At 46.3% G+C, this 26,394-nt stretch overlaps 1 protein-coding gene across 1 annotated transcript in view; it reads left to right on the forward strand.

The window, feature by feature from the left end:
• FSTL4 (follistatin like 4) overlaps positions 1 to 26,394 on the forward strand; it is a 350,131-nt gene that overhangs the window by 9,301 nt on the left and 314,436 nt on the right. The window contains exon 3 of the mRNA XM_036224242.1: positions 21,426 to 21,459. Coding sequence (XP_036080135.1) covers positions 21,426 to 21,459 — 34 coding nt within the window. The remainder of the gene's footprint in view (positions 1 to 21,425; positions 21,460 to 26,394) is intronic.

The raw sequence follows: 26,394 nt of genomic DNA on the forward strand, positions 1-26,394 counted from the left end.
TGTCCCTTCTTTCCACATGCCTGAACTGTCCTCTCCTCTGAGGCTCGGCTCTGGTTCTTACCTTTTATCTAGAACGATCTTTGACCATTCTCAGTCCCATTTGATCTCTTCCTCCAAACTCCTAGTCTTCCCTACCTTTCTTATTTTTCTCATTCTTATAGTTCTCTTTTAAGCATATGGATGAAACCTATCTTATTTATCTTTCTCTTCCTCACAGTGTCTAATGCTTTTAAGAACAAAATAGAAGCTCAATGTGTTTTTGAGCCAATCGATAGTTTTTCAACATTTGGTAGCAGTCATGAAGTCACTGGTGCTTCCCAAATTCCAATAGACTGCCGAGCGTGTAAGTGTGCACAGCAGGGCATGAACGGTCTCCCAACAAACCTGTAAGCAGCTTGCTGGCCAAGCCAGGCTCGTATCCTATCCACATCCGAGATAGTCCTTGTGCGTTATAGGTTCTGGGTAGTTTCTTCTTTGAATGGGAGCTATTAATATATCCATAACTCACTGACCAAACCATATAAAACTTCTCTAGCAGATTCCTCAGACAGTCTTGTTTTCTAGAAGAATCAAAACCAACAGAGTTTCTTGACACTCAATAAATAAGTCAAAAATCTTTTTCATCAACTAGACGGTAAAATGTTTCTCTCTGTTTTCTTCCTGATAATAGTACTTTACAAAACATTCATTCACTTAAGATTTTTAAAGTACTTGGAAAGCATTAATAAGATTTGATTTGCCCTTAAAGTTATTAAACCAATTACTTGAGTAACCTAAGGGTAAATAAGAATTAAATGACCAATGTGTACGTGTTCGTACATTTTTAAAGCAATTATAGCAAATGCGAGTTTTGTTAAATTATTGTTTTACGAACAAAGGCTGCAGTTGAAATAGCTTCAAGGAGTTTGCCATTTTCCAAACACAGATAAAAAGAAGTATAGCTGGGTGGAGAGCCTCTTTAATAAGAGCTGAGTGGCAGAACATGGCCTGGAATGCTAATAGAATTCTGAATTCAGAGGAAACAATTCTGAGAGATACAATTTATTGAAATTCTGAAGTAGTTATATTTTCCTTTCCCTTATGCTCTGGCTAATATAGATACAGTAGTAAAATCAATATTGGTAGAATTTTATATTTGGAGGGACCAAGAAAGTGAGAAGTGATGTGGTGCGGCCTCCAGGGGCCCCCCTCCTCTTGAGAGGCAGGCATTTTTAGGAGCCCCTCCCCCCCACCCCCCACCTTGGGGACTGGATGCTGTGTTCCCGCCACTCACGGGGATTTGGTGGTGGCCATTGCACAGCTCGTGTAGCCCTCATGGATCTTGCTGAACTGTCTCTGAATTGCTCCTACTCATAGTTTCTAGTCATGCATTAAATAACTGCAAACAGTAATATCGGGTCCTTTAAAAATTGTTAGCTTCATATGTCTCCCCGTTCACAGACTAGTGATATGGTGAAAACACCATATGTTTTCAATATGTACAAATTCTCATAGGAAAGTCTTCGAGGAAAACATATGTCAGGCAGTATCAGTAATAAGGACGGTCCCCTCACCCCAGGGGTCAGCCTAGGAAAGTGTGACTCTCCCTGGTTGAATGGCCCTGCGCCTTTCTGCGAGTGCTGGCCCCAGATGCTGACTGCACTCGTGGGCACTCCTGTCCCTGTGAGGGTGGCTTCTAATTGCAGACACTTTAAATCCTCTGGCTTCTTTCTGCATTGGTTAGGCATTCAGGAGGACTTGGTCTGCTAAAACTAGGCATTCGTTTTTTAAAAATGATTTCTTTTCCTTGATAAGTGCCATTGTTCTTATGTGTGTGATTGAATTTAAGGCAATGCTTCCCTACCCTTTCTGGTAATGTTCTCCCCATATTCCCCACCCCTGACCCTTCTTTTTGGTTGACATCTGGGAAAGAATAGCTGATCTTCTGTAAGGTTTAAGATCCACCCATTGGTGCTTCTGTTCCCTCTCACCTCTGACTTTGTGGGAGTGGAGAAGAGGAACTCTGCATAGGGCTGCATGCATCTCTATATGTGTGTTCTATAGCGTCACCCCCCTTCCTAAATGCTCCTTGTTTTGCAACTCCAGCATTTGACTGGCTTTCAAGGAAAATGAGACTCTGGGCAAAATGTCTCAGCCAGAGGCACCAGCGATCCCTTCACTGGCCATGGAGTGCTGGGATTGCTGCCTGCACCCCTTTTACGAGAACCCAGCACTTCTACTGCAAGTGGGGGGTGGGGACAACCTCTTCTCTGGGCCTTGGACACTCGGCCATGGTTCTCTGCTGTGTCAGAGGGTATATACGGATTTTAGTTTCTCAGGTAACATTGGGAGAGCACAACCTCCCATCTGCAGATATGTGAGTAAATCCATATTTTTCCAGGTGAAAGATGGTGGCAAATACTCCAAGTTCACGGGGGCGCTGGATGAGCTGGTTCCCACCTTGAGTTTGCATGGGCTGTGCCCTGCACTAGTGTCTCTGGAGCTTCAGCGAGCTCACCAATAGCCAGGGGGTCCTGTTAGCGTGCAGTTGCTGGTGCAGTAGGCCTGGGGTGGGGTCTTGACATCCTGCATGTCTCGGGAGCTCTAGAGGAGTCCTCTCCCGTGCCGCATGCATACGCCCAAGAAGGAAAATCCAGTGGGTGATTCACGCTGGCCTTTTTTTAGCTCTTGCCAACATGAATATGCCGACTGCAGTCCGGAGAAGGAGAGCGGGGCACAGCCTGTAGTCATGCCAGGAAGTAACGTGATATGCGACTGGCTCAGGGGGCAGGGACAGGTGGATGAGGGGAAAGGTGAATTTAAGCAGCCTGGGAGGGCATGTGAGAGGGTCCCTGTACTCTGAGCAGGAGACCCCTGAGTAAACTGCCATGGGAGCCATCTTCATCTGTATTCGAGCAAGCAAGTAACCTTAGCTCTCTGACGCCAGGCTTCCTCCCCGGCTGGTCTGTAGGTATCTAAATCCTGAGGGTGACCCACACCCTCTGCTCCCCTTGCTCATCACCACCTCTCCGCCACCCTTACTGGTGTCCTGCCCCAGTCTCTGTCCCCAGGGCCCAGCCAGGCTGTTTTTGGGTGCCATAGCTGCAGGGTCGGTGTTCTGTTTGGGACTCTCGTTCTTATTTTTATCCTTGGACAGAGGAAGTCGCTGTCTCTGCTCTTTGTGTTGGATGTTTCTCACCTCTCACTGCTCCCAGTGACCCTTCTGCTCTGGACTAGTCAGCACACTTCATGCCCCTTTAGTATTTTGAGATCATAGTTGACAGAGTTTTAATTGGCTCTGAGAAGTTCTGTGACCCAGGAAAATGAGTATTTATGAGTTCACGGAAAACCATTATTTTTTTTCCTCTTAATTTAGCATTTACTCATCTAACTATTTATGTCTCTGCTGCTAAATAATCTATGCTTCTCTCAGAAACTGTCCAACCTTGTAATCAGGACATCAGGCCATGCGTTGTAAATGGAACTCTGATTTTCATTGTTTGGGGAGTTGCCAGCATCAGTTCTGCCAGGCCCCCATCTTCTGCTTGATTTATTCTCTATGGTTCGTGGGTTATCTCTCTAGCTTCCCATCTAGAGATGGGTAAATGCCATGTTGGTGTCAGACAGACTCTAACAGGCCTCATGTAAGCAGGCTTCACTTTTCTGTCCTGCCAAGCTAGGACCATTGTCCTTCTGCCTCCACGGCTGTGGTTTCTGCTTTGAGGCTCCGGGTTGTGACTTGTTTCTAGCCACCTGGGAGGCCAAGAGCACTGGTTCCATACAAGGAGGGCATGTGAGAGGGTCCCTGTACTCTGAGCAGGAGACCCCTGAGTAAACTGCCATGGGAGCCAGGCATGTTGGCGCTGGCTGGGGGCATGAGCACTGGTGGCTGAGAAGGTGTCTGTTCATTCTACCTGACCTCTCTCTTGCAGGATGGAGAGCAGAATAGAGTTCTGGCAGGATCAGAGGAAGGGGCAGTTAATGGTTTATCTGGTGTTTTTTCCTCTTTTCTGAGGGATGGTGTCATAAGGTCCCGTTTCAGAGGCTGTAGTCCCGGAGGGAAGGATCTGGGTGTGCTGAGGTCAGAGAGAAATGTAGGACTGAGAGGTGGGGCCAAGAAGATGGAGGAAGAGATCTGAGTGTGATTCTTGGGTCCTGAGTGAGCCTGGCTCTGGCTGTTGAGCTAGGGGTTGCACAGAGCACATGCCAAATGCTAGTGACCCACCAGCGTTTGATGGTTTGGCTTTTTCTCTGCAGTCCAGAATGAAGCCTCTTAGTTCTTTTACCCCCTCCCAAACTAGAAAGGTAGCCCACTGGGGGAGAACCAAGCAGAGACCCCTAAACACTGTAGGAACCTCCTAATTCTAAGTGCGATCTGCCCAAAGCCTGCTTATTTCAGGATGAGACCACAGCATTCTCATTTTGGCTATGCTCTCCAGGTCTAGCCCCGCACAAGGGAGTTCTGTGGACACATGCCACTCCCTTCTCTTCTCTGGGTTTTACTTTCCTCATGTGGAAAGTGAGGGGGTGGTCAAGATGGCCACTCAGGCCCCCTTCAGTTTGTCTTCACATCTAAATTCTATCACTTCTCACCGGGCCTCTTTAAAATGTGTAAAAAATGTACCAAGTGTTATTTCAGGTACAGTTTTACCTCTCTTTCTCTTCTTTCCTGTGTGGCCAAACAAGTGTGCAGTCTGAAGGCCTGGCACACCTTTGTCTGAAGTCACTTTACGTGTCCTCCTTTGGGAAGGGTTAGCAGTTGAGGAGTTCTCATCACTTAACCTACATGGGTCCGTCTGACCGGAAATACTCTCCCACCCCTCAGTGCAGGCCTGGGTTCAAAGAAGGCTCTACTGCAGTGTGTAATGATGCCACAGACTCCAGTGACCTGCTAGTGTCTGGGAGAGGAGGAGAAAGTCCTGGGCACATGAGCCGGGCGGGAACTCGAATTGATTCTCTTATTCATTGTCTAATGAGGACGAAGTATCTGCTGTGTGCTGGGGCCTGTGCCCAGGGAAGTGCTTCCTAGACCTTTTGATTTCACGGAGCAGAAAAATGAAAACTTTTTCTTCATAAAGATGAAACTCAGCTACCACCTAGAAACGTCACTTCTTTATTTACACCTTTATTTATAATTTCTTATTTATAAAGGGTAGTAAGGGCCATACTTTCAGAACAAAAGGCAGTCCATCCCATGGAAGCCTCCCAGTGGCACCGTCTGCATGGCCCATGTGGACATGTGGCATCTGAGGACCAGTCATAGCAGAGCTGTGGATCACAGAAACATTGATTTAAGGTCATTGGGAAACAAAGCCCAGAGAAGCAAGTGGATGTATGGCCTTGAAATTTCTGGCGAGCTAGAATCCAAGCCACATGGAGATGTTTGGTCCCTAGGCCTAGGTCCGGTGTTGTTCTCTGTGGTTTCTGTCCTAATTTTGTGGATAGAAAGACTTAAGTCCAACATAGGGAGTATGGGTGCTCATCCCAGAAAAAGGTACTCTGTGCACAAGTGGGGAGTCCACCCGAAGACAGGTTTTCACTGTAAGATCCAGGCACTTCTCTAAATCCAAGTGATAGGTATGGCTAGGTTTTAAAGGAGAGTGAGGTACAGGATATTTTGTTCATGGTCTTTAAGGTTTCTTGCCATCTTTTTACTCCTCTCATGAAAAATGACACACCACTTCTATTCATGTGATGATTTTTTCTCCCTAATAAAAGGCAGTCTCGTTTTACTCCTACTAGGGAATAACTCAGAGTTTGCTCTTGGCTGGAGTGAAGGATGGAGGGTGAGCGGCCTGTGGGGCTCTGTCAAAGGGTGGCTTCAGCTTGACTCTACACAGAGGAGGAGTGGGGAAGCTGGTGCTGATGACAGGCTGGTGCTGGCCAGTAGGGACCACCTTAGAGACCACCGGCTTCCCTCCATCTGTAGGAGGTTCTAAGAAAATACTTGTATGATTTCTCGATGCTACACCTGGAGTATGGGCCCTTGCTTTTCCCCCTCCTCAGGGTGCCAATAGGGTCTTGAGTTCAAATTGAAACTCTTCCCGAAATCTCAGCTGGAAAAGAAAACTGCCATTGTTACTTTTGTTAAAATATTTTAAAGTTTGCCATTTTGAGTTATTTTGCATCTGGATTGAGAGAGAAAGAATGCGTGCAATTTTTTAAGAGTTGAGAAGGGAAGTCAGCCCCCTATTTCTCCCAAAAGTCCTTTCCAGAGAATGCCACTGATCACCAGTGATCCTCTCATAGAGTATGATGTGGTTTAAAGACCCACCTCTGCTGGTCCTCTAACCATCTGCGAGGGAATTGGCAGCCTGGCCTGGCGACAGAGGTGACAGACACCTACGTAACAACCTGGTGCCTGGGGCCTGGGCCTCTGAAGCATGGCCTGCCTTTCTGACAACATACCTCTCCCTGCCCAGGCTGGAAGGCCTGCATGCTCTTGGTGGCGTGGGTGGCTGTGCTGGGGCAGCTCCTGGCATAGGCAGCCCTGGGCTCTGGGGAGAAATGGCTGCTGTCCATCTCTAACCAAACCCTTTTCGGCTATGTTCCCTCTTTCTCCTCTGGGATATTTGTTGTTTTAAAACCACATCTTTGGTTTGCCCTGCTGGGGCTGAATCCCTCACTTGAGGCACTGCCTGCCTGCATTGCTCCCTAAGGAACATCCAGTCTTGCCTTTGCCTCAGGGGCCCTGCAAGTCAGAGGGCCCAGTGACTTTTTTCTGCCTCTTCCCTTGCCAGCTGTGTAGCTGAGGGAAGTCACTTCCTCCCTCTGACCTTCAGGTTAGCCATGAGTGAAATGCAGGGGATGACCACATCAGTTGCAGAGTTGTCATGAGGATTAACCAAGACGGTGTATGTCGTACCTGGCCCCGAGCACCTGCTCAGCACGCAGCAGACAGAGCTGTGGTTTTGTGTCCACAATCTCAGAACCCCCCTAAGTACCCATTGAGAAGACTGCACACCTCTCCCTTGCCATGGCCTGGCATGTTGACCTCAGCTGTAGTCCTTGGCACTCAGTGTTTGGCAGAGTGGCTCTTGGGAGGGTAAGTATCCTGGGGTCTGGGCCCCCTGGATCCCCAGTGTCCAGGAGAGCGTGGTACAAAGTAGGATGTTCAGATGTTTGTCAAGTGTGTGAATGAGTCAGTGATCTTTTATTATTCATTTTGACATTGTGCAGGAATTTGGACAAGGTGACTTGAGTTTCTAGGACATTTTACAGGAGAAATCTCAGGAGCGAGTAGTCTGACTCACTTAGGTTTTCATATGTAGAATCTTGTCATGGTTTCACATCTTTCCAGCATTCTTACTGAATCAATAGAAGCTTCAGAGACTCCTATAGGCTGTGTGTGTGGGAGGTGGCAGAGTCCCTGACTAAGTTGCTGTCCCTTCCTAGAGTGGTCCTTGGGGCCTGCCTGGCCCTGGCTGTCCCTTCTGTGAAGAGGCAAGCATCACTGTGGTAGGCACACCAGAGCCTCGCCAACAATGGGAACCCAGAGTGAAATGTAAACTCAAACAAATGCAAGATGTTCCATTTCTGCTTAGACTTTTCAGTCAGCAGAAAAAGTCAATGACCCTGGGGAAAGTGGCTAACAGTCCCTACAAAGGAAGGAAGGTATTGAGGGTGGTGGGAATAGGCATTCCCTTTGGAGATGTCATTAAATAGGTGTAAGACTTTCAATGGCTTTTCTTGACATTCATCCTATGACGATTGGATTCAAACCTTGATTAAGCTATTCTATCTTTTAAAGCTTGTTCTCCAAATAAAGAAAACAGAACTTTCCCCCTGTTTATTTCCCTTTCAGGCCTTGCATTTAAAAACATGCTCAGAAAACTTTCTCTGTCGCAAAGACCTCAGGTGTCTGTGGTTCTGCTGATGCCACGTTTTGAGCATCCATCCCAGGAAAATAGACTTTCATGTGGGCACGCAGGGAGACGTCAAACGGGAGAGGACTGCCAGTGGATGCGCTAATTGCAGTGCTTCTAAAAAATGCCCCAGCCTTCCTCCTCTCACTCCTCCGCTCTCTTCTGTTTGGTTGTTACATATGCTGTTGTTTTCACTTTAGCATTTGGCTGTGAAGAATGGGATTCTCTGCTTCATGATTGGGTGTTCTTCTTCTGTCAGTATAGCTTAGGAGTACATCTTTGTGTCCCAAAGCAGAACTTCTCACTTGACCTTCTCAGGGCACTGTGTATCCACCTAGCGTGGGTCTCTGGGCCCTGGGCTGTCTGGGCCAACAGGAACGTCTGGCAGCGTTAAATCTTAGTCATCAACAAGTATCCATTGAACACCCAGCTGTGTGCTTGGCCCTGTCCTTTGAAGAGAAATAGGATTTGTGATTCCATTCCTGGGCTTGAGGACCAGTAGGGCATGGGGGTGGAATTGGGGGACTGGGAGGGGCATGGAGCAATAGGCTGTTGCCGAACGGAGTCTGAGTTAGTAGAAGGAATTAAACATCTTCTATCGTGGATCTTTTTTAACCTGTGTATGGTAATTAAGCCCTCAACTTTAGCCTGAAGGCAATTCAGTACATTTATTGAGTAATAAAGAAGAAACAGCTCCTACCTTCCCTGGTCCCATTCTTCCTCCCTCGATCCCAGAGCAGGATGCTCGTCCTCACTGTCTAGACATTCTCCTCCCCAGAGGGGGTGTGGGCGATGGCATAGATGTCACAGGCTCATTCTGGCCTGTGACTCAGCCGCTCTGGAGCCCTCAGAGGATGGGTTGCGGGCTGGAAGAAGCTGGAGTGTCAGAGTGTCACCCCTATAGGCCGACATAGTGCTTGACTGCAGTAGTACCATGGCGTCCAGGGTTCAGAATTCCAGCTGGAGCCCCTGCCTCCTTTCCAGAGCTTGTCCACCAGAGCAGGGCCCTCTCCAAAGGGGGTCCTGCCTGATGTGGCCCTGCCCTTGTTGCCTCGGAGCCTCCTAGGTCCCACTCCGAGGACTTGGGCTAGTGGTGGGGAGGGGACGGCTGCTCATTTCTCTGACTGTCTCATTTTGCCTAGGATGCTGCAACATTACCGCCCCACTGCCATACTGGAAGTCTTGCTTTAGAGTCCCATCTTGAACTTGGTGCCCACCCTTGTCTAACTGATTGTTCCCAGTTGGTTTGGTAATTTTTAGGAATGAAACCACTTGTATGGCCATGATGACTAGAACAAAATTATCTGTGATTCATTATACATTCTAGATGAAAATGTATATATAATAAAGTTTAAACCTAATCTCATTCAAAACAACTGTTCTTGTGATACAAGAAAAGATGGTCATGAGCTGTGTCCTACGGGAGGTTCCTGCACATGGGCTGTCTCACCACGGGATCATGAAAAAGGAGAAAGAATAATCACAAACAGAGCTTTAAGAAATCACCTATACACTCACACATGGGGAGAGATAAATATAGTACAAACGGTTAGCAGTGTGCGCCAAACCATGGGCGGTGTGAGAGTTTAGAGCGGAGAGGTGCTAGGTGGGAGATGAGATCGGGGAGGACTTTGGGAGGTGGAGGGCCTTGGAGAGGATGGCTAAGATCTGGGTGGGCACAGTATTTAGGAGTTTTAAAAAAAGGAACCCTCTAAGTATAGATGTGGGCTGGTATAGGACCCTATCTGGTGGGGAGGGAAAAGAGAAGAGACTGGCTGGGTGGGTATCCAGGCCTATTGGCAAAGTGATTTATCTGGGACCCTTTGGTGGCCAGGAGCAGAATTGCCTCCCAATATGCTTGTGTACAAAGAAGGATTATCCTGGGCCCCAGGGATGCCTTGGAGCCAACTGCAGGCTGCCTGGCAGGCTCAGGGCACTGGGTCATCAGGCAGCCCACCCCTCGCCTCTCTTCTTCCCAACTGCACCATCTCCCACCTCTCCTCTGGAGACTGGCCTCTCCACAACACCGTAAATCCCATGCCATGGCCTTCACCATGTGACAGCAGCCCTGTGCCACCATGTGAAGCTCCAGCTTCCGGGCCCTGGACTGGAGTTGCTACATTGGAGAAGTGTCTGCCCTGGTCCATCTGCAGGTGACAAGTCCCCATAGGTGAGGTGACATCCAGGGGTTCTGAGCAGAGGCTCTGAGTGCAGGCCTGGGAGCTGTAGTGAAGGAGAGGGGGCTGCTGGGATGGAGGAGCCCGCCCCAACCTCCCAGAGAGCACCCCGAGCACTGTGAGCTGCTTTTTAGAAGTTCTGGCATTTTATAGAGTTGAGCTCTCTGATCCCGAGAGCTGGAGTTGGGGAAGGAGGGCCTGCCTATGTGGTCTTAAATCTTTGCTCTTCTGCTTTGCCTCCCCACCACCTTCTCCCTGTCTCACTGGTATCCTCCTTGCACTAACCTGGCCCATCTGCAGCTGCGCAGCTTGGAAGCCCAGCTTAAACCTTCCAAAGACAGGCAGGCTATAAAGTGCACTTGACCTCCGGGGGCTGACACATCTCACAGGTCATCACCTTGTCCCTCCTGCCCTCCTAGTGCCAGTGTCCTGGCACCCAGGGCTTGTGTCCGCACTCCGCATACCAAATTGACTAAAGGGAAAGAGACTTTGGGGTGTGGATGTGGCCCTGTGACTCCAGAGTCACGTATCCTGTGGCTGCAGGGAGCTCAGTGCAGCTGCTTTGAGGATTAGCTGGAATTGTTCTTGGAAAAAAAGAAAGGGCTACATGGGAGGTGAGTCATGGCTTTACCAGATGTCTCTTCTTAGAGGGTCTGCCACCCGGTGGACTCCGTGAGCAGCATCACACTTGAGCTGTTGTGAGATAATTAGGCCAGTCATCATGGAAGACAAGACGTGATAGGTGCTCCCACAGTTCTGGGACTGAGCTTTGCTCCCAGCCAGGTGCAGAGTCTTGTTGCATTAGAAACTTGGTTTTTGCTATGATGTCTATTTATGCTCAACCAAGAGTTAGGGAGTGTTAGGGAACCAGGGATTCCTCAAGGGTGGGGATGCTGGGGGAGGGTAGACCCTGGAGCTCAGCACTGGGAATCTGAATGATGCTTCTCATCCTTCCCTTATAGGAATAAGGAGGAGATCCCTGATAGAAATTCTGATTCCTGATATAGAATTCTTTGAATTCCGTAGCTATAAATGATGATAACATTAATAAACAAAGCTTTAAGTGGATTACTTCATTGATTCTCATAACAATTCTATGAGATGCTATTAACTTGCTGATTTCACATGTGTGGAAACCAAGGCTTCAAGATGGCAGGCGAGCTGGTCGAGGTCCCCCCTGGTGGAGCTGGGGCATGCACCGGCATTGTTACTGTCCCTCTTGTGCTCCTAGCCACCACACTGTGCTTTTACTGCCTCCCCCTCATATTGTCGAGGCTAAGAAAAGGACACTTAATGACATTGAGCTTTGAAGGCTAAAGCTGCCCATGGGCGAGGAAGGATGGGCAGCTCCGTGGGCAGAGCAGCATGCGTGAAGTGCTCGCTCTGCAGGACCCCGAGGGGAAGGAATCCCAGCGTTTAAGTGTGCTGGAGCCAGTGGGCCAACGGGCAGCCCTGAAGGGTGAGAGAGAGTCACAGATGACAGCCTGGCGTGCAGAGAGAAGCCGTGCGAGGGGACAGCTCTGGCCGGGAGCCGAAGCTTCGCGGTTCACACTGTATCATCTAATGGAGCCTCGCCCCACCCTGTCTCTCTCTTCTCTCACTGCCCTCTGGCCACAGCAGAACTCCGGCCCGCCCCCACTCCAGAGGCCCTGAAACATTGATGAGCACCCCCTCCCTTCCGGGCACTGTGCCCCATGCTGGGGGCAAAGCGATAAATGACCGTCCCCAAGATGCTGTCTGTGGGTGGAAACTGGTAAGCTCCAGTGACCACTGAATGCCGAGTGTCCTTCTCTCTCAGTTGTCTCAAAAGTCTCATAGACACTACCCTGAATCTCACCTTAGAGCTGAGGAAACCGAAGCTCCCAGAGGTGGACACCTCGCAGCTGGTGACCCAGTGTGCCGGGGGCCCGGGTGAGCACCTTCCTGGCTGCACAGAGCTAGTTGCCCCATTCTCCCATCACAGGGGCGGCTTCTCAGTTCTGGGGGCTGAGCCTGCCCTTCCTACCTGCACCCAGTGGCTGCTGAGATGGCATCACTCCCTGTAGAAAGACAACACGGTCCTGCCTGAGCACCCTGCCCCACTGTCCCCAACTTCTCCAGTCCTGGCCAAGAAAAAGAAACTGGTGCCCCTGTGCACAGTTTCTATGCTTATGACACCAAGTAGCCCCTGGGTGAGCCCTGCCAGCACCTACGTAAGCCATGGTGGCTGATCAGAGGCTACTCAGCACCATAGTGAGTGGCAGTGATGGGTGGAGTGAGAATCTCGTTTGGGGGGAGAGAGGTTATGTGATATTTGGTTTGCTCAGTGGTTCCCAAATGTGTCCTCGTATTGAATTTCCTGACAGCTTCAAAAAAAATACTGATGCCTGTGTCTCAGTCCTAGAGACTGTGATTGAATTGGTCTGGGGCATAGCCTAGGCTCTGAAATGTTTAAAAGATTCCTATTTGGGAAGCACTGGCTTAGCCTAGGGAAGCAGTGCTGACCAAACACCCACTTCCCTCACTGTTGTCCTTCTCAGCATCTGCCCTTCAAGGGGAGATAGGATTCAGGCTGTTGGGGACAAAGCTTCCACGTGCTTCGCCCCAAGCCCAAGGCCCCTCCGGGAGGGGTGGGCACTCAGGCTTGGCCCCTGGGGGCAGGCATTTCTCCAGTGAGGAGTGAGATTTGGTGTTCTTCCTCCATTCCCAGCAACCATCTCAGAGGCGCTGCCCTGAATCTTATCTTACAGAGGAGCAAACCGAAGTTCATGGATCTTACCCCCTGAGAAGCAGGGGAAGGACAGGGAAAAAGCTGTTGGTTTTGCCCAGAACTCTTGGGTGGACTGGCTCCTAAGCGAGCAGCAACCCAGCCATGCTAACCGTTGAGTGCCTTTCTTCCTTTTCGACTCTGTTCTAAAAGAAAATTGAAAAAGAGCTTTATTGTGCCTTAAAGGCTTTTAAATTATATATAACTCACTTAATTTAAACTACTTTAAGTTCCATTTTTAATATAAGTTTTATGGTGGTATAATGGAAGTGCCTTCTAATTAAAGTGTTTGGGGATTTATTTCCCTGTGCAAAAGCAGATGCCTTTGGGAGTCCAGGCCAGTTACTTATTCAGACAACAACCAAAAATTACCAAGTACTGAGTGGAAAGCAGGGTGGCGACGGTTCGCGGGGGTGAGGAGGTGTCAGCGGTTCCCGCGGGGTATGAAGACCGAACGAGCCGGGCGTGGAGCGGCTGCTTCCACGGCGATGCCCACGGCCGTCTCTGGGGCCACGGCTGCTTCCACTGCCAGCTGTCACTGCTGGTGCCACACTGTGGAGAGGGGGGCTTTCGGGGCGACCGAGCAGGACAAGGTCATGCCCCAAGGGGACGGGTCTCTGGAGGGGCCCTCCGTACCACCTTATCTGAAGTAGGAAACCCTTTCCCACTGTCGTTCTGTCCCCCTTCTCTGTTTTATTTTTGACCATGGCACTTTGTACTATGCACGTTCCATAAGTTTCATTTGCTTGTTCGTTGTCTCTCCATGTGAGATCAAAAGCTTCCTAGGGACAGAGGCTGTGGCTGTCTTGGTACTTCTGTATCCTCAGGGTAGTAAATACTTTTTGAATGAACTAATACATGAAGACAGGAAGGGACGAACAAATGAATTGGTCAGGAGACCAATCAGGAGCTCCGCTAAGAGCCCTGGGTAGGATGCTGGGTGTCTTGGGGATTATCAAGGAGGTGCACACAGCAGAATAAGGCCTGACAAAAATGCATCTGCAAAGTCAGCCCCCCACCCCTCTCCCCAGGCTGGAAGTTATGAACGAGGAAATGAAGAAGAGGCTGAGGACATGTCCAGGAGGCAGAGGCACCTGGAGGGCAGAGGGGCTGCTGGCCAAGCAGAAGGATTGGAGGGGAGGGGCCGTGTTTCCGGGCAAGAGGAGAGATTCTGGCTGGGAAGCTTGGATTAAGGGATTTCCCCATGTCCCTCTGGGGGGAAGAAGGCATGCCTGTCCTTAAACATTGGCCACTTTAGGTAGTTCTGCTTTATTCCTATCAGACATCGACACTGGCCCACCTCGTCCTGGCCTGCTGTCTGAGTTCCCTCTTTCCCTCCTCACTTTCCCTTTTCCAAGGAGACTCTGGAACTGTATCTTCAGGACACATCATCTGTATCTGTAACCCCCGCCCATTCCGTGCACAAAAACAAGACTGAAAAATAGACTCAGACACAAGGACTGTGCTGGAAGGCGGCCTTTCTTCCTTTTTTGTCTTGTAATTTTCTAGACACAGGTTGTCCTAAATCTCATCTTGGGCTTAACTGGCAGGAAGAGAAAAAAGCAGCAGGTTCAAATATCGTGTTAAGCAGGTTGATGCCGTGTTATGTCATCTCTAGTATACGGGAAGGTATAATGAATAATTAAAACGTAAAACTGTCCCCTTTCTTCCTAGGGGCCATCTGTCCTCCCCCAACACCCACAAGATGGTCTCAATTTTCCTAGGGCATGTGGTCTGCTGGAACAGAGCCAGCTCAGGGGAGATGCTTATTTGGCTGGACAACTAGGGACATAAGGCTTCCTGGAATGAAGAAGGCATCATAAGGTGTCCCTGTTTGGTGAAAACTTACCTAAAAAAAGAAAAGTGCAGGAAGTCAGGCTTCGGTGACAGTCGGTGTATTCCAGGAGCCTCGAGGAGAACCTCACTCACCCTGTCTTCTTGCCAGGAAATCACAAAGTAATCCGGTTTCATTATTGCAATATATTTGTTTAGGACCTATAATTAGGACTTATAACCTGCCAGGGCTTCTGCTGGGGTAAGAGATGAATGAGGCGTAGACTGTTGCTGGAGAGACAGACGCTACTCTAGTAATGAGAATCCAGTGCGACCCTCCCTTGTTTGGTTAAGCAGCTCTGCACTCAGTGTGCTGGGTGAGCCCTGCTTGGTCACTGGAAGTGACTGTTAGTGTAGTCGTCCCTAGGGTGCCAAGTTAGAGCCCCGAGCCGCTGTCAGGACTGTCTGGCACACCCTGATTGCTTATTCTGATGCAGAGATGTGAATTACTTTCCAAGTCAAAAAGTTAATTAGTTTTTAATTTGTTGGGTTGTCAGAGATAAAACTGGAAAGTGTCCCTCTTTTCTTCTTGGTCTCTTAATCTGGCTATGTGCAGGCAATTGCATTTAACGAGGTAGAGGGATCAGTTAGTCACTGACGTTTATTCCATCAAATGTAATTTTAATGTTTATTATAGTGTTGCTTTGGTAAATTTGCCACAGAAGACTGCCTTAAATTTAGAGCCAACTTTTTAAGTTGCAAAAACATAACCTTTCACATATAGCTTTAAGTAATATTTAGAATTTAAAAATCTCTAAATATTCTATTCATTCTTTACTTAAAAAAAATGACAACCACATTATCTTAATTTCTGAAGGCCTGACAAATATCCTCATACTCTCTTTCCTATCCGGTGTCTCGTAATCACCATTAGCACCTTTTTTCTTTAGAATAGCACAGATTTCTCTAGCCTGGCCACCCTCTGCTCCCTGTTAGAAAGCACTAAGTAGAATTTCCTGTGGGACCACGTCCATGTTTCCGACATGCCCTGGCTGGGCCATCTGGTCTGCTCATTTTACAGGGAGGTAAACTGCAGTGAGGGGTGTCCGGGTGGCTCTCTCAGGGCTGTAGCTGGTGGAGCACTTACTGATAAAGTCAGGTCCTTCAGACCTGGAGGCTGTGAGGGGCTTGTTACGCAGTACCCTTCAGGGATCTAATGAAATCGACATGTACCTCAGGGAGGCTATTGGTAGGTTCATAACTGATTTTTTTTTAAACAGATGACTTGCATCTCAATTGTAAAGTGATCACTGAAATTTTTCAAAATCATCCATACACGGTCTCTCCCTTTTGTCTTGATTAACCTTACCTTAAACTCTTGGGTCCAGTGTAAACATCAGTTACACTGATCCATTTATTATTGGACAGGAAATAGAAGGGGCACAGGTCTTGCTCCTGTATCGACCATGTTTCATCTCCAAAGTGTTGGAGAAAGTCACTTCCTTTGCCTGCCACCCTTTCCGTTCTTGGTCCCCCCAGAAGGGCAGCAAGGCCTCCCCTGATTGAGCAGGTCATGGGCGGGGCTGGCTGAAAGGCAGAAGTGTCCTGTTGTGCCCAACCTCATTAGCTACCTAAGCATCTTGAGTTTTAGTCATGCCTGTGCCTCTCCTGCCTTCAACATGCCTTTAAGGCATTAAGCCAATATACCAGAAAGGACACTCTTCTCTTCCCCAGAGGACTCAGGCTGTCCTCTCTGACCCCTTGACTAGGGGCATTTCTCAAGAGCCAGCACCTCCTTGTTGGTATTTTCCTTGAGCACTTGCCTCCAGCTCCATGTGACGGGGTGGGAGAGGATGGGGGTGGGGGGAGGCAGAGTCCTCTCCCCGACCTCTCCTGAACATCCTGTCATTAGCAGGATTATTTACTCGGCTCTCAAACTAGCCCTTGAGTGTAGGGTTAATCCCCTAACCATCTCTTCATCTGGCTTTGAAGGCCCCGACATGATGCGCTGCAAAATCTAACAACAGGAAGATTTTCCTTCTACCTTTACCTGAATGATATGAATGAGATAAAGAGTCCAAAAGGCTTGGTGTGTGCTCAATAAATGGGAGCCAGTAATGGAATACATGCCAAATAAGGCATTGCTTTATTTAGCTGTATCCTGTCAGTCCAAATGAAGTTTTTAATTGTAGATTGGTGTCTTGCTAGCAAAAAATGAATGTGGTTAGAGTCAAGTTTTTAAAATTCAAATGAATGAATGAAAAATTGCAAGAAAGATTGCTAAAGAAGCATTAGTTTTAAGAGCATCTCAGTTATGAAGACCTCGGAATTTGGTTGTCAGAATGTCTGTATTGATTAGTACTGTTAAACAGAGCTTCTATCTCTCCTGTACCAAATGGTTTATAAATCAAATACATGGGCTTCCTTTGTAGCTTCTTCAGGCTCTTGAGGCTTGGGGAGCTCTGAAGTAGGGGCGTTCTATGCCCCTCTGAGGCTGGACTGAGGCGCCAGTGGTTCTGAGCTCACCATCAGGACACTGGCAGGAGCTGAGGCCAGCAGCTGCCCACCTCAGCAAGTTGTACCCCTTCTGTGCCAGGCTCACCTCTGCTTTGTCTACACAGACCTGGCCACACTGAGCTCCTTTCAGCTTACTGTTTTCCTAGCATTCTTTTTTAATAGTGGTTGCTTTTAACCCCTCTCTTTCTAACTCACTGAACCAACATTTTCCCAGAAGCCACTGAATCTCATATAATTTCAAGGGACAGACTTAAGACTTAGCCTCTGACCAAGGATGGCTGGATGCATGAATGAGGACGTGTGATTCTGGTCTGTGGCCAGGCTCCACCACCCTTTTCCTGAGCCTCACACACAGCCTAAGATTTGGAGTACACCTAAAATGAAGTGAGAGGGCTGCAGGGATGGAATCTAAGAATCCTCATTCATACTCTTTCAGCAACTCTCAAACTGTTTTTTGGTAGCTGAAAATCTGTAATCGATTTTTGAATTATGAAAAATATTACTCAGCACTCACATTATATTGATTCAAAAATAAAGATTATGCAGTTCAACTGCACAGTAAAATATAGCTTTATGGAATGGTAATTTTTTACTTAAGTTCTTCTACATTATAGTGGAAGATAATGGATTCAGGAAGAGCACAATGAGGAATAAAGCTGTTGTATTGTATTGGTTAAATGACATTTAAAATGATTTGGCTGTCAAATTCATGGAAAGGTTATGAACGGTGAATGAAAAATCTAAAATTAATTCCCTACTTCAAGAAAGTGTGATTTATACCACAATAAAATTAGATTTTTAGTTAAAGAAATTTAGTCATTAAGTAATGCCCATGTGCTAAGTCTCATTTATAGCCATTGGGTTTGAAGCTTCTGCAACAAATAATTTTTTTCCTTAGGCAATGCACCCAGGGCCCTGGTATCATTTATGTCAGTGAATTTCGTCCTGTATAATTCTGCAACAGATTTTGGGGGGTTGAATTTCAGGTACTGGAATGACAGATTTTTTAGCCTCAGTATTTGATGGAGCCATTGAACTCATTTGCCTTCCCCAGATGATCTTACCATCTCTCTCCCTTAGCTATCTTCATTAATAACAATAGTGATGATGACAGCCACCATTTGAGGACGGCTGTTTGCCAACATGTGCTCAGCATGTTATAGGCTTATTATTTCCCTTAACCATCAAAACTACTCTGTATGGAAGGTGCCATTACTGCCTTATTTTACAGATGAACAAACTGAGGTTTAAGAAGGTGGAACCACTCACTGAAGGTGGCAGAGGTATAGCCGGTGGAAATAAGCTAAGATCCAGTCCAGATCCATCTGCCTTCAGAGCCCCAACTTTTAATCCCTGTCATGTGTCTCATGAATATTCATTGAGTATTAGCTTTGAGGCAGCAGAGTGTAGTGGCGGGATTTCCAAGACGTGGGTCTAGCCCCAACTTGGCCATTTACTATTTGTGTGACACTCAGCAAGCTGCAGCCTTCCCTCAGCAGAACCTTACTCATCTGTAAATTAGGGAGTATGATCCATTCCCCCTCTTCAACAAGCTTCTCATATGTATTGTTGACTTTGTCCTATTTTATTTTTTAATTTATACTGAAGCATATCAAATATATAGAAAAGTGCACACATCTTCAGGGTAGCACTCAATGAACTTTTACGAAGTGAATACACACATGTAACCACCAGCAATATCATAATTTAGAACATTCCCAGCATCCCAAAAACCGCTTTTGTGGCCCCTTGGGTCATTATTTTCCCAAAGGTGATCCCCAATCTATCACTAGATATTGCTTTTGTTTGTTTCTGAACTCTGCAAAAACAAAACCCTATAAATTGTATTCTTTCATGTCTGCCTTCTCATGCTCGACATTACATCTGTGAGATTTATCCAAGTTATTACACATTTCAGAGCCTGTTCTGCATCACTGGGCACTTGTACGCTGAATGAATATGCCAATCTTTATCTGTTCTGTCAACGGACATTTGGGTTGTTCCCTATTCTTGGCTATTACCCATCAGGCTGCGATCTCGTACATGTGTTTTGGTGCTCATGTGAACGAAGTCATGTTAGACATTTACCTGGCAGAGGAATCGTTGGGTCACAAAGACAGAAACCATGGCAGTTATTTTAATAGAATTTAAGATAGGGGAATCGGCTAAGCAGATATTAAAGGGTTAAAAAGCCCAAAAGGAACCACTGAGATAGTCAAGAGCAGTAACTGCAGGAAGCAGCTCTCGCCCCTGGGGCAGGAGCCCTGTAAACCTGAGGCTCAGACCTGGGAGGAGAGCACTGCTGGTGCTGGCTCCTCCAAGAGCGTGAGAATTTTAATTCTTCCACATTTTTGTAAACATTTGGTATTATCAGCCCCTCCCCCCGCCCCGCCCTGGGGCGTATGTATAGCAGTATTCTATTATGTTTTTAACTTGGGAAGTTCCTATTTGAGTCTTTTGCTCATTTTTCAGTTAGGTTATTTGTATTTGTGTTTGCCAAAAGTATTTTCTCTATTCCAGATGAGTGCTTAGTCATATATATGTATATAAAATTTGCAATACATATTGCAAATATATTCCCAAAGTGTTTAAAATACCATGTTGTTAGATAAGAAGATATGTTATACAGATATTAGCTTTCTCTAAGTTTATTTATAAATTTTATGCGGTTGCAATCAAACTTCCATAAAGTTCTTTCTAGAGCTGTGAAATTTGATTATGAATTGTTCCTGATACACAAACACTAGTTATTTCCTGAGGCAGGGAGCTGAGGAGCTGCATGGGAGGAATTGCATTTGCCTCGTGCATGGTGTGCTTTATGGCTTTCATATCTCTCCCTGCACGTAATACCCTCCATGCTCCCTCTTCTGAACCCTGAGCCAGTGAGAGACCCTTCAGGAACCAGCATTCCAGAAGCTCATTTGGTTAACTGTGCCAGGCCAATGGGCTGCTGGCCTATGACATGTATCTTCTACTGGCCTCCAGTCAGGCTTTTGACTCCCTACAGAAATGGCAGTAAGAGACTGTAATTTGGGGAGGATAAACTTCTCAATGCCTCCTCAGTCTTCTCTCTAATATTGCCTCCTCCTCTTGACCCCAAAACGATGCTAGACAAAGATGCTAAGGTCTGAAAGGCAATGTCGTTTGTTTACAAAGTGTAGGTGCCGAATGGTCTTCTTGGCTGTGATGGCGAAGGGTTGGCCCAAGTTTGGCATTTTATCTCTTCTTCAGTTGCTAGTACAGATTTTCAGCTCACTCTCAATATTAGGCTTTTTATCCTTGACTGGTCATTTATGATGAATTGTAGATCCTTTTTATTAGTTATAAAACTAAAATATATGTTTCCAGTCTTTTCCCCCTATTACTTCTCATTGGGCCTGTTCTTCCTCCCTAAGCATCCTTCGCGCTCTTCCCCTACCCTATCTTTTCTTAAGCCGTTCTCTCTTCCTGGCACACCCTCCCTCCCTTATTCCTGTCTGAAACCCTGCCCATTATTCAGGGCTATCTTGAAAAGTTCTTTTAAAAACCTCTTTTCCTTATGTTTCCCCCTGAATGTGAATGTACTCGTATTTATCAAGGCAAAAATCACCCTTTTATTTCTCAGTAATTTGTGTTTGCTCTGTGGCCTCCAGTTCAACTGTGAATATCTTCAGTGCAGGAACTCTGTTTTACTCATGTAGCTTCTGATACACTTTGATTATTGCCCTGTACATAGTAGGAAGATGAGATTAAATTAAGGAAAACTAAGGGCTTACTTTATCAATGGCATGGACTGGCTATCTATATTGTCTCTTAGGTCCTATCCTTTGGAAATTAGGGAGTTGAGTGTCACCAATCACCAGATCATACCAGTGACCTACGTAGGGAGCAGTACTGGTCTTCATTGTGGCACCATTGATCAGATCCTGCTGCTGGTCAGATAATTCTGGCTCTTGTCTACACACATTGACTCCAGGCCCTACAAACACCTGCAGTCTAGGTGGAGGGTGGGGGCATCATTCTGCAACAAGGTCTTTCTTAGCACTTGGCACCACTCATATTCCACATGAGGAAGATAGTGAGAGTTGATTCTGCTAATTATAAGCTGCATGGTTAACAATATTGTCTTTTTTCTTGAGCCTCCAAAGCAACAAGTTGTTTATATTTACAGGTGTGTGTGTGTGTGTGTGTATGTGTGTGTGTGGTGAGAGTTTAGACCCAGCATTGCTGAATGTCATGTTTTTATGACATCGTTCATGAATAAATGGCTAACAAGAGATGAGATGTTCGCAGATATCTGTGCACATGAGTTATTCTTCAAAATCGCAGTGTTTGTTTATTTATTTATTTATTTATTTATTTATTTATTTATTTATTTATTTTTTGCAGGAATCCAGAAGCTTTGAAGTCACAAGAAGAGAAGGTAGGGAAAATGCATTCATACCCATTTCATCCTCAGTGTTGATATCTTGGAAGTAGTTTGTTGAAGCTAAGATGAACTTCAGACTATGAGCAACCTGTTCTTTGAAATTTCACTTGGCCTTTTCTGGGTGCTGACCATCTGGCACTTGGCTTATAAGGACTGCAAGAAGTGAAAGCCAGGTTTGCTTATGAGAACATGTCATTTGCCTTAAGTACAAGAAGTGAGGTCTGGAGAACTGGCTTCTTCCTGAGCATGTTTACAGTCTCTCACATTAAGCCCCATTTTGAGCAAAGTTTGATGTCATTTAGTTTCACCCAACAAAAACAGCATCGGCGATAAAATAGTGATTTCTGATTTGTGGTATTTCAATGTATGGGAAAAGATGCCACTGTGAAAAAAAATTTTTGATTAGATTTTTACAGCTTTAGCTAAGTCGAAATAGGATTAACCAATTAATTTCCTTTTTGAAACAATTCCTTTATGTTCTATTTTCCTCACGAGAGTTCCTCTAGCACATTTGTTTTATAGTCTCTGAGGTAAGTATATATGGGTAGTAATGTCTAAAACCTTTTAGTGGAAATTGAAGTTTCCCTTATTCCCTTGCAGTAATACCTAGTCTCTAATAAGAGAATGTCTTTTGTGTGAGTTATGAAATTATCACCAATAGTCCCTTTATTGCAGGGAAGGGAGGATGAGGTATAAAACTAAAGTGAGTTCTTGCTCTAAGATCTGGCCTTTGATTTTAGGCTTAACCACATCCTTCTCTGCGGCAATGTCTGTGAAGAGTGGCAGTCTTTAAAAAGTGAGCAGATTTCATATTGACTCATAAATCTAACATATTACTGCCTCCTGACTAGTTCTTAACAACAAAAGACATAGAATGTCCATGTTATTCAAGTGTGTTTCTAGAGCTTAGAGACCTAAACTTTCCATACTATCTGTATTGGTAGTAAGGGTTGTTTGCTGCTGTCCGTGGTGCTGAAACTATGGACTCAAAAATGTGGATAATCTGGCTCTAGGACGAACTTCTGGTTTCCATTCCCATTAGACATTGTCTCTGGTTTTGGACTCAGTGTCCTCTGAATTGCATTCAGAGGGTAAACCACATAGTTTGGGTATCAAAATTAAATGAAATTGGGTGGGGCAAGTAAGTCATGTTTCTTCTTAAAAGTTGTGTTCTCCATGAGCGCAATGACCATGTAAATTGGAAAGAAATACCCATAAGGAGAGAAATTGGCATGAACTTTCATTTTGAATACTGTTCTATTCATATTCTGTTCATATCAGTACCCATGCATGTGAATGTTTGGAATTAATTTGTGTTGAAGAGTAACATAAAATCTTAACTGTTTTGGAATCTTATTGTCCTTGTGCTAGAAATATAAAAAGTAAAACAGGGGTATGAGAGGACCATGTGTATCTTTGCTCAAAGACATAAAAAGGTCTAATTGAACCCAAGGCTCCAAATCCCTAGAATACTGAGGATGAGCAGAGGCATGGTCAGGCTGTGCTCTACTCACCCATAACTTCCTCGCTCCTCGAAGCAGGAGCTTTCACAGCTGGCTGACAGGGAGAATATGCTTTGAGTTTGTACTGGCAAATTTGTCTTGACATCACATAAACTTTGTTCTTCCTATTATGAACTGATGTCTTTCTTGCTTGTTTCTATCAAAGTTGAGTTTCTGAGAGTTCCTGAAATAGCCCATTGTCTTGATGCCAGTGTCTATAACCTGGCAGGGAGGAAGAGTGGGACTTTGCAGTTCGGTTACAAGTATTTTTGTGTCTGAAAATTTACTGGCTTGGTTAGTGGGGCTGTTGACATTCTCCAGAGCAGTGTATGGGTATGAAAATAATAGAAGCCCTGTGAATATTTCAATAAATTATTATTCTTACAAACACAAATAAGATTTTATTGTCTAGCTACCAATACTTAAGGTTGGTTCTTTAGCTCTGACTTGACCTGGAACTGAAAGAGGAGAAAACTTTTTGCTCAGTTTACCCAGCCCAGGAGATCCTGGATAGAGGTCTGGAGAGACTCTGGACCACAAAACCTAAGATAGCTTTCTGTTTTGTTTTGTTTTGTTTTAAATTTCAATACTGCACCTCCCTCAGGAGTGTCAGCCCCATCCAGGGTTCAGTGCTACAACTAGATGACCAACTGCAACTTTATAGTACGTGACAATGTCTGTGACGTGAGAAGTTTGAGGGGCTAATGTTAGCAGTGGAAATGGAGTCCAGGCTGACTCATAGCAGGGTGATGTGAGTGCACTGTGTGTCCTAGACCTGCTGTCTGCCTTGTTTTCCCTGCACTCATCCTGGCCTTGGGGCCAGTGGTATTGTGGTTCCCAGACTATAACCTTCTGACCTTACTCACACTGTTCCTACAGCCTGCGTGTTCTTTGTTCCTCATCTTTGTCCAACGCCACCTCTCCTTTGTCCCTGCCAACTCTCTTTCTTGAAGTGTTTATCTTAGACCTGCCTTGTCTGAGAAGTTAGGGCAGTGACTCTCCCCTCACCCACCCCAAATACCTCATGCCCCTAGCTCAGGGCCTGTAGTTGCTCAATAATTATTTCTTGAATTAAGTGCAAGCTACAACTTGCTTTGTGCACATTTTATTTTCACTCTGATTCTGCCTAGTGATATATGAGTGAGGCACTGAGTGCTTTGGGTCCAGAAAGAAACCTTTTAAAGAGTGTTCTGGGGACATCCATTGGATAGTTCTGGTTGATGCGTTGATGAAAGTGATCCCTGTTCATAAAGGCTTGGTGATATGGGTTGCCTTGGTTTTCCTGAAAAAGATATATTAAAGTTCTAACCAGGACCAGTAGAGGTAACCTTATTTAGAAGTAGGGTCTTGGCAGATGTGTGACAAGTTTAGATGAGATCATACTGGTTAGGGTGGACCCTAACCCAATGACTGTTATCCTTATCATTAAGAGGGCAGTTTGGACACAGATACATAGGGAGGATGCCATGTGGTAATACAGGCAGAGATTGGAGTGATGAGTCTGTAAACCCAGGAACACCAAGGATTGCTGGTGATCACCAGAAGCCAGGAAGAAGCAGGGAAAGATTCTTCCCTAGAGCCTTCAGAGGATGCATGGCTCTGCCAACACCTTGATTTCTAACTTGTAGCCTCCTAACTCGTGACTCTCAGCAACCCATGACATGAGCAGAGCAGATAGCACCTTGCACACAACACTCCTTCCTTCCTATCCATGCTAATTTTAGTAAGAACAAGGACTTCCTCTGAGCCAGTGTCCCTCTGACCCACTGACCCTCTCTCTGATGGAGGCAGTGGCTTTAATGACTCATCATCCTTGCTTCATCACATCCAGAGGCTTCTGTACTGACATGTCCACTGCCAAGCCCAGAGATCTGAGGGGGGATCTTGGAAGAAAACTTCCTAGGAGAGCTTCGTTTCCAAGTTAGATTGTGGTGGGGACTCTCAGGGGAACCTGGAAGGAGATGTAGCACAAGAGATTGTGGCAGGACTGCCAGACTGGTAGGATGACTTTTGGGAAGGATGTGTACACCTTTCCAGCTAGATGAAGCTCTTCCACCTTCAGGGAAGTTCTGTGCTGTCCTTGTGCTCTGGGACTTGCCTGTGCTAGCTTCCTGGGGAAGGAGAGCTGGCTGCTTCTTCATCTGCCTTCCAGTGCACTTGTTTTTATATCTCCCCCTAGACACCTACAATTTAATTTCAGTTTTTTCTGAAGCTTCAGCAAAAGGTGCCAACCTCACTCTCCAAGACACTCCCATGTCCACTCGGAGGGCTGGGGCTGATTACGACTGCCAGAATCCATCTGCTCGAACCAGTAGTTTTCTCTAACTGATCCCATCACGTTGAATTACAGCCATGAAAGAACACTTGAGTGAGCTGAGCAAGTGGCTGGGATAATTCAGCCCTTGTCAGCTATCTCGTAGGAGCGTGGGGTGATCTGCGAACTATTCCAGATGTCTGTGATTGTGCTGTGATTAGAGGCTGAGTTTTTGGGTGGGCACCAACGTCACATTGCATTACCCCCCGATGGCTTACTCACATGTTCCAGTCCAGACCAGGCTGGCCTGGCTTCCAGCAGGGCTGTGAGGGAGACCTGAGAGGAGAGATGCTGCTGTCTTCAGGGGAAAAGAAAAAAAGGAGTGACAGTCACATACCGCACCAGGGTGGCTCCAGCTCCCAGGCCATGTGCATCTCCTAAATAAACATGACCTGCCAGTCATGAGTGTGTAAGGAGAGCCTCACTTTCTGAAAACCCTTGGAATTAGTTCCTAGTTGGCAGATGCCTCTAATGGCCCCTTTACAGTTCTCTGCATCTGGGAGAACCTCAGCTATCAAGAATTGCATTCTGTTTACCATTCGTTTTGATTTTGTCTAGCAGCTGTTTTCTGGATCTCTCAATTGCCTGCATAATCTATCTTGGTATAATGCGAAGTGGCGGACTCTCTTCCATAAAACAGATTAATAAACTTCTAGCTTATTTTGAGGTAACTTCTTTAATGGCTGCAGATGTAGGAAATTTCAAAGGGAGCCGTCTGGATTTGACAGTGCCTGGGGCAGTGGGTCATTTTCAAATCAAGGCTTCCATCTGGGGAAAGAGATGGAGTTGCCTTCTCCATCCTGCCCTCACTCTCATGTAGTGGAGTTTGCCTTCTCTCCTACAGTCATTGGGCTCCAAAAAGTTGGGAGTGACATCTGTCTCTGATTTCTAACCTTGTAGAAATTGGCTCTTTCTGGGTAGCGCCATTCTTTTTCAGCTGCTGGAAAACCATTTTGTATCGAGTTGCCCCAGGTGGAGTGGGACGTGGACGGCACAGCTGGTGTCCAGTTTTATCATGACCGATTGGCAGGCAGCAGACTCCCACCTCTCCACGTACAGTGCAGCTTTGGGCTAGTTACTCAATATCATCTGAAAAAAAAAATGGGGATAGTA

This window comes from Rousettus aegyptiacus, unplaced genomic scaffold (assembly GCF_014176215.1).
Source record: "Rousettus aegyptiacus isolate mRouAeg1 unplaced genomic scaffold, mRouAeg1.p scaffold_m13_p_7, whole genome shotgun sequence".
Classification (NCBI taxonomy): domain Eukaryota; kingdom Metazoa; phylum Chordata; class Mammalia; order Chiroptera; family Pteropodidae; genus Rousettus; species Rousettus aegyptiacus.